The 9316-nt window shown below is 35.4% G+C and overlaps 1 protein-coding gene across 2 annotated transcripts in view; it reads right to left on the reverse strand.

Moving 5' to 3' along the window:
* TGS1 (trimethylguanosine synthase 1) overlaps nucleotides 1-9316 on the reverse strand; it is a 64774-nt gene that overhangs the window by 22289 nt on the left and 33169 nt on the right. The window contains exons 9-10 of one of the 2 annotated variants that reach the window (XM_044666262.1): nucleotides 7836-7985; nucleotides 3496-3639 (exon numbers count right to left, since the gene is read on the reverse strand). In XM_044666262.1, the coding sequence (XP_044522197.1) occupies nucleotides 3496-3639; nucleotides 7836-7985 (294 nt within the window). Of the gene's footprint in view, nucleotides 1-3495; nucleotides 3640-7835; nucleotides 7992-9316 lie in introns of both variants that reach the window. The other variant, XM_044666256.1, reaches the window with a different exon arrangement.

Genomic DNA, 9316 nt, shown 5'->3' on the forward strand with positions numbered 1-9316 from the left:
TTTAACTTATCCACACAAATGCACATGAGCTACTTGCCACAAAGTACACTGTAAAAAGCTAGTGGGCACAATTTTATACTTAGAAGGTTAAATGGAACATATTTCCATGGTAATCATGTAAATAAGTCATTAAAAAAGAAAAAAACAACAAAACTTCAATGGTTCATGTTTATATGTTAGTTTAAAATTTGCAAAACATTAAGAAAATGAGCTCATTTCATTTTTACATGCCAAGGAGGCAGGGACTTGTAAATAAAAGTTTCAAAATATATTAAACGTCTTGAGACATTTACATTTTTGAGAAATTAATAAAATCATTGCACAATTCATAAACTAACCAACTACTTAACTTTACTGAATAAAAATAAATAATGACAAAAAATTGCACTTACAAGGACTGATCCTAGTTCTAGTTCTAGGCAGCTTATTTCTGTTCTAGATATACAAACAACAGAGAAAAGATATATCTTTACCAGCTCTTTAATCTGTTACATTTGTGATCCAGGAGCAGAATGACAAAAAAGCTGGCACTAATGAAAATGCAAAAGAACAAAATGTCTTCCTAAATCTGGTCTTTAAAACTGAATGCTTACGGGAGGTCCTAGGTTCAAATCTGGCCTCAGCCACTTCTGAGCTGTGTGACGCTGGGCACTTGACCCCCATTGCCTACCCTTACCACTCTTCTGCCTTGGAGTCCAGAAGGTAAGGGCTAAAAAACAAAAACAAAAAACTGAATGCTTTGGGGGGCAGCTGGGTAGGTAGCTCAGTGGACTGAAAGTCAGGCCTAGAGATGGGAGGTCCTAGGTTCAAATCCGGCCGGCCTCAGACACTTCCCAGCTGTGTGACCCTGGGCAAGTCACTTGATCCCCATTGCCCACCCTTACCACTCTTCCACCTATGAGTCAATACACAGAAGTTAAGGGTTAAAAAAAAAAAAAAACTGAATGCTTTGATCAGTTGAATTTGAAAATAAGATCTGCCTAAAAGAACCAGAGATTTTAAGTATGGGTTCTGGCCTGTGAATGAAGTGTTGACAAATGCTAAAAACTGAATTTCTATTAGAATACAGAAAATCATAGACAAGTTTAAAATGTTATTATCTACACAAATACAATAATGTAAATAAATTTGTGTTTAGATAGTTCTCTAAATGAGAAAAACAATGACATGAATGCAAAAGAATATTTTTTTAACACCATTTCTATACATGTGCATTTTTTGGGGGAGAGGGATGCCTCTAAATCTCTAGAAATTCAGCATATTCTTTTATTGAAATGCAGAATGGAGAACAACATGGAGAAGAGATCACTCAGATCTAGTAATTCTCAAGTTTTACTCCCTGCACCAAAATGTTTTACTAGCGCTACTGTTGTTGATGTTGTTTCAGTTGTATTTAACTCTTTATGGTTCCTATTAAGGTTTTCTTAACAAAAACACTGGAGTGGTTTGCTATTTCCTTCCCTAGCTCATTTTACAGATGAAGAATTGAGCCAAATAGGTTTAAGTGACTGGTCCAGGGTTACATAGCCTATAAGTGTCTGAGGTCACATTTGAACTCAGGTCTTCTTGACTCCAGAGCCAGTGCTCTATCCACTGTGTCATCTAGCTCCCTACTAGTGCTACCAGAAAGCTTTAAAACAATGAAATCATTTTCAATAATTATCCCTTTTCCATTTACTTTGACACCAGGAGCCAGAAAGTTAAGAACAGAAACTTGGGTAGTTTTCTCAGAAGTATTGGCAGTTTTATGTATGGCAGAGGCCATCATTATACCTGCTCAGCTTACCCTAAACGGAATGGTCTATAAGCACATAGCAAGAACTCTCTCATTCATTTAAATGGTGATCTGTAGCTGACACTGAACATGTACCAGGTGGTGTAAAAGGTGACAAAAAATACTCGACCTATATGCAAGTATCATATTTCATATGGAAAGTTAGAACACCTATGAAACATTTCCCAATCTGACATCTTTGCTAGATGTTGAAACATCTAGGATTCAAGGGAAACATTGTTTTCTTATGGAGTGGAGAATAAGTAGGGAAATTTTACAACTTTAGATTCAGAAGTTACCACTTTGATAGGATTAAGAATGATTTTATTTGAGCTATGGAGGAAACCATTTAAAGTCACCAAAAAGGCATACTTGTAGCAGCACAGAAGTAACACAAAAGAGCAGTACAAGGCTTCTATAGCATTAGTGTTAGAACCCTGTTACAAATGTAACTTTCATAGTTCAAAATGATTTGCTGAGACTCATAAAGCTTGCCTGTGGGGCTGTTCATATTCTATCTATTTACTCTTGAGATTTCCAAACCCCAGGTTTGGATCCTCTATTTGTTTCTAGGCCCTTTGTATTATTAGCCCATACCTAGTCTTCATGCCTATAGCATCACATATAAGAAATTAACCTGATATATCTGTGTAAAAACTCAGTCCCTCACATTAAACCTATTTCCTTTGGGCTACCTTAGAGATCTGTCTCCTGGTGTGAAGCGGCAAAGAGGACAGTGTTGGCCTTGAAGTCAAGAAGTTGTGAGTTAGAATCCTGCCTCACTTATAAGTGTGTGACCATGGGTAAGTCATTCAACCTCTTTCAGGCTGAGATTCCTCATCTATAAAATAGAGTTAAAAGCATTTGTCTCAGAGGGTTGTTGTGATGATCAAATGAGAACATCTATGTAAAGTATTTTGCAACCTTTGTAGTGCTATGTAAATGCTAATTATTATAATTAAACTTAAGCATCCCTGCATTGAAAAGGAATGAGAGAGAACTTGGGATGTATCAAAACCAGGGGTGACCTATCTCACTTTCCTTTTTCTAGGAATCCTGCTCAGACTGGTGATGGACCATTATGACTTGTAAAACTCAAACTTCGATATATCCAAATCCACACATCACTGAGATCCAGGGGTGTCTTTTGCATGAAATCCTTCTTTCCTCATTGCTTCTACTTCCCAAAGCCTTTTCCGTGACCTGTTTTATTTTAGTCTTTAAGCCTCCCCTTTTGAAGGCACAATAACAAAGGCCTATTACTTTAGGTGCACTATTGGATTGACTCTTATGAAATCCCAGTTAAATGCTATAAAGGACTGGGACAATCAAGTATTATCCTAGCTACAATACTATCTATCCTTTATAGAACTACTTAAACATAAGAAACATTTAAGATATTTTAAAGTTCATCTTTTGTTTATGAGAAACTTTTTCTAAGTCAAAAATGAATATGTCTCTTCTGAGTGCAACTTTTGAGACACTGAGTTTCTGAATAAGACGAATTTATCATGCTTAGATTCTACTAGGCATCTGTTAGCAACATGGCTCTTGGTTAAAAGTTGGTTGCAAATATTTTAGCGTTTAAAATATGCTTCACTATTACCATTGCAGACTAACATAAGAATACAGAATAATGCAAGATGCTTAATTTTCAACTGTTTTCAGTGAACACATACGGAGACAAATCGAAGGAAAACAGTTTTCTAACAGCTGATTACCTCTTTTTCCTGTTAAGGCAAACTGAATGGCATTGCCTCCAACTCCACAAAATGCATCCACTATAATGTCACAATTGAAGGATAGATGGACACGCCCAGCAATATGTTCAGCAATCTTCTCAGGTGTAACTGAAAACCAACCCTCTAAAGGGGAAAAATATTTCTTGTTAAGTTGTGCAAAACAACAAGAAATCTAGGCAAGAGTAAGTTACAGTTAAAAATAACTTCAGAAAGTATCAACTTATTTGTGAATTTACTATAAGATTCAGAGTATTGAGAAGATATTTCAATGGAAAAAACTCAAAAGCCAAATGAAATTAATTACATTATAATTAGGAAGGGTCTGGGACTGGAATTCAAGCCTTTTGAATTTTAAACTGCATTTAATAATAGTAATAATTTTTATATTTATTGAAGCTTTTAAATCTGCTTTGCACTGCCTGAATTTTAATTAACAGATACTATCATCTTAGTAAATAAGGAGTTAGCTCCTACAAAAACCACCCACCTGGACCCCTCAAATCTAAGCTTTCACACTTTATTCCACAGCCTCAGGGCCTCTGCAAAGACCTTTTAGGGGACGTTTATAAGCAAATATTAGTTTTGATAATTGTATCTTCTTATGTTGTGCAATTGTGATCCTAAAAGAAACTCTATTTAGACAGACAACAATGTACAATTATTAGATAATCCAAAGTTCACAATAATAGACTAGACTATTCAGGGTTATGGTGGAAGTCAAAGGGATTGGAACTAAAACTTTTTAGCAGTTAAGTATGTACCAGCAAATAGAGACAGAATAGCATGGTGGCTGAAAAGCAGGACCTAGATAGAGTCATGAAACTGCATTCAAGCCTTGCCTCTGACAATGTCTGACCTAATATTCTCTAATATTCCACGCAATGAAAGTCACTGTTGCCAAGCAATTCTCACATTGGTGGAAGCAGTTTCCTATGCCAATGAAATCACAAGTGACCAAAAAAAGAACAAAAAGCAGGTAAGGATGATCAGACATTCTATTTAATGTTACTACAATTTCTTTTTAAAAATATAATAAATGATATAACAAAGCATGTCATACACTATGACCAAGTAGATTTTATACTAGGAATACAGGGATGGTTCAATATTAGGAAAACTATCAACATAACTGACCATATCAATAAAAAAACTCAATAGAAACCATATAATTATTTCAATAGGTGTAAAAAAGTTTTGACTCATTCCTTTTAAAAAATACTAAAGAACATTAGAATAAATGAGACATTCCTTAAAACGATGAATAGCATTTTTCTAAAACATTCAGTGCAATGGGGATAAAGAAGCCTTCCCTGTAAGACCAGGAATAAAAGAGATCCTCATTATCACCACTACCATTCAATATTATACTAGAAATGCTAGCTAGAACAATAATAGAAGAAACTGAAGGAATTACAATAGGCAATGAGTAAATAAATCCATCATTCTTTGCAGACGACATGATGGTACACCTAGAAAATCAACCAAAAAACTAACTGAAATAGTTAACAACTTTAGTGAAGTTGGAGGATATAAAATAAACCCACAAAAGTCATTAGTTTTACTTTATATTACCAATAAAGCCCAACAGCAAGAGTTAAAAAAGATTAACCTCATTTAAAATAACTAGATAATATAAAATATCTGGGAATCTACCCAAGTCAAATAAATCCAGGAACTATATGATCACAACTATAAAACACTTTTTACACAAATAAAGTCAGGTGTAAACAACTGAAAAAAATGTTAATTGCTCATGGTTAGGTCAAGCCAATATACCAAGAATGACAATTTTTCTTAATTTACTTATTTAGTGCCACACGAATCAAACTACCCAAAAATCATCTTGCTGAATTAGAAAAAGTAAGAAAGTTAATCTGAAATAAGAAAAGATATAGAGTATCAAGGGAAGTGTCTTAGCTGAACCAGATCTCAAATTTTATTAGAAAGCAGCAGTCAACAAAACAATATGGCACTGGCTAAGAAATAAGGGCATAAGACAATAGAATAGATTGGGCACTCAACACATAATGACTGAGAGTAACTTAAAGTCTGACAAACCCAAAGGTCCAACCTTTCGGAAGAACTCATTATTGACAAAAACTGCTAGAAGAACTAGAAAACAGTATGGCAGAAATAAGGCACAGACCAACACCTAATGCCACACATCAAGGTAATGTCAAAATGCATACATGACTTAGAAATAAAGGGTGATATACTATAAGCAAATTAGGTGAGCACAGGGCAGTTTGCCTATGAAACCTATGGATAAAGGAAGAATTTATGTCTCTATGTCAAAACAAGACATAGAGAATATCATGAGATATAAAACAAGTAATTGACTACATTACATTAACATTTCCACACAAACAAAAAATGCAAAGGCAAACAACTGGGGAAAAAGTTTTAAAATAAGTCTCTTGGACAAAGGTTTCATTTCTCAAATAGATAGAGAACTGAGTCAATTTACAGACAAAGGTTTCATTTCTCAAATATGTAGAGAACTGAGTCAATTTATAAGAATACTAAGTATTTCTCAATTGGCAAATGGTCAAAGGATATGAACAGGCAAATCTGAGTTGGAGAAACTAAAACTATCTATCTTCAGTCATTAAAAAAATGCTCCAAATCATATTGATAAGAGAAATGCAATTTAAAACAAGTAATACCCATCAGAATGGCTAATAGCAACAAAAGAAAAGGAAAATGATAAATGTTGGAGGGGATGTGGAAAAACTGTGACACTAATATGCTGTTGCTGGAGCTGTGAATAGATTCAACAATTCTGGAGATCAATCTGTGATCATGCTTATAAAACTGTAGGTACCTTTTGACCCAACAATAACACTAACTAGGACTGGGATTGTATCCCAATTTTGTGCTATCTGCACAAAACTATTTATAGTAGTTCTTTGTGTGGTGGCAAAGACCTGGAAACTGAAGGGATGCCTATCATTTGGGGAATAGATGAACAATGTAACCATTTCTGCAAGTAGCAGGGATATGGGGTTCAGATTTTGGAACCCCAAGAAATTGGAAGGCAGTTGGGGGGCAGTTAGAACAGCACTATATAAGGGAATGAACCCCAGGCAACTCAACTCAGTCCCGAGTTAGGGTCAAGGGTGGAGGGAGGTCTGGGTAGGATGAATACTCCATAAAACCCTTGCTGATCCATATCAGGATTATCATTGCCTATTCTACTGTGCTGATCCTAGCTGTCAAGTCCCCTTATAGCCTGATCTCTATTGCAGATATAAACCTCATCAACTGATACTAAGAATACAGAATCAATACAGAAGAACTACAATCAACACTTGATACCATCCTACTAATAAGCTTGTTCATCAATTTATTTAGTTTGATACTAGAGGCAGAAGTTAGGTAGAGAGTGGGAAGGGCTTAACCCTGACAGGGGAGGTGAGGGCACCATCACATGAGGAAATCCTGTTGATATCCACATATACTCCAGACAGTGGCTCTCACCCTGTTAGCCTGTAATATCCTCTCTATTGGAAGATCTTTATCTCTCACCATTATCATCAGAGTTTAAAGGAGATTTGACTTGATTCCCTCTGTGGAGCCATTGTACTGAGCCCACTCTGTAAGGATCTTCTTAACTGACCTCTTTTGAGAACTAATAGCAGCTTGAGCCAAAGACAGCCTATCCCCCATAGGAGGTTTAGAGTTGACAGCCTTCAAACCTCAGTTAAGAATCATCCTTACAACGTTATGGCATATGTTTGTAATGGAATACTATTGTGCCACAAGAAATTACAAACAAGATTACCACGAAAAAAAAACAACAACTGGAAAGGTTTATATGAAATGATGCAAAGTGAAGTTGGCAGAACAAGGAGAAAGTCATACACAGTAACAATGATAAGGTATGATGATCAAATGTGAATAACACAACTCTTATTAACAAGGTAAGGATCTGGGACAACTCCCAGAGACTCAAGACATTAAAAAAAGGCTAACTGCCACAGAAAGAAGAGATGGAATCTGAATCGAAATGGAAACATATCATTTTCCATTTCCTCCAAAAATTTTTTCTAGTGTAAGCAATATATCTTTATTCGCAACATGATGAATATGGAAACACAAATGATATGATAAATATATGTACAATCTGTATCATATTACCCACCTTCTTGGGGAAGGAGAGGGAGAACATGGATTGCAATATATCAGAAAATGAATACTAAAAAAATTATATTGACATATAATATGGAAAAAACAAAAACTTATAATAAAAATATAATTATATAACAAAGCATTAATTGATCCGAATCTTAACATTTCATCAACACATATTACTTTACCTTTGTCCAATTTAATCCCATCATCAAAACGTGAGAACAGTCTATATCTTTGTGCCCAATACTTGGCCAGCTCAGGAATAGCAGCAATCTCTGGAGGGAGGGGATTTACAGTTTTGTTCTTTTTTTTGCTTTTCTTTTTCTTCTTCTTTGCTTCAACTATAGTAAAAGTATAAATAGTATTAAAAAAATTCCAAAAAGACTGACAATTGTGAGAACTATTTAAAATACAGAATAAAATAAAAATACAAAATATTTTCATTCTATAACTGTTAACAAAAAACAAAATCTGCTGTTCTTTGGCGCTTCTGGCCTAAAGCAAGTTAATGCTTTCCTTGGATATCTGTAATAAACAATAGATACTTACATAAGATTTTGTATCTTTTGTGAAGTCCTGATGGGAGGACATGGATAAGAATGTGTGATTAATATAGGATGTATATCACTAGATAGATAACCCTTTCCTTTGTATTCCCAATTTAGAACAATGTCTAGCACAGGGTAGGAGCTTAAAAAAACACCTGACTGATTTTTGAGCTGTGAATCAGTTGTTTCTGAAACTTTAAAAATAAAATGATTAAAATGTTCAAACTTTCTGATCAGAGAATTGACCATTAAGAATATGCTCTAATCCTTAGTATGATAATGCCCACTGCATAGGAGATGCTTAATAAATGCGTGGTGACATGATTTGACTATTAAAGTTGAAGACAGAAAGGCTCTCATATACCAATACAGTTATAGCAACACAAGAACTAGGGGGAAAAAGAACAGGTGCCCAATGTTTGGGGAACTTTTGGACAAATTATGGCCATGATTATAAAGGATATAGTACAGCACAAAACATGATGAATATGAAGATTTCAGAGCATCATATTTAGATTCACATGAACCAATACAAAGCAGTGTAAAATACAAAAAAATACACACAATTACTGTAACAATGTAAATGGAACAACAACAACAAAAAAATCAAAGTAGACTAATATGTAGTCCACAAATGGCTCTGGAGAGGAATTGAGAAATTCCTTAAATGCAGAGATAGGGAACTATGAGCATAAAACACTGCTAAATGTAATATTGCTGAACTATTTTTCTTCTTCAAAAAACTACAGGAGACTTCCGGGTTAAGATGGCTGCAGAGTAGAAGCAAGGCACTTTACTCTCCTCACCAACCCATACAGCATACTTCCAAAGGACCAAAAAACCAAATCCAGATGAAAGAAGGGACCCCACAATAGGGCACAGTATCAAAGGTATGTGGAATTTGGGCACTTCCACGCTATAAGGGGAGGAAATAGCTCCTATCAAAATGTGAGCTGATCAACCCTCCCCTATCCCACCAATAGTAACAGAGGCAGAGGTTGCACACCAGAGTTAGAGCGAGAGGGGGTGCAAAATCTAGCTCCTTGGCAGCTAACTGGGACCATTAGGAGCTTGCCCCTGAGAGCAGCAAGACTTGAGACCCCAGGAGGCAGGAGAGC

Source organism: Gracilinanus agilis, chromosome 1, assembly GCF_016433145.1.
Source record: "Gracilinanus agilis isolate LMUSP501 chromosome 1, AgileGrace, whole genome shotgun sequence".
Lineage (NCBI taxonomy): Eukaryota > Metazoa > Chordata > Mammalia > Didelphimorphia > Didelphidae > Gracilinanus > Gracilinanus agilis.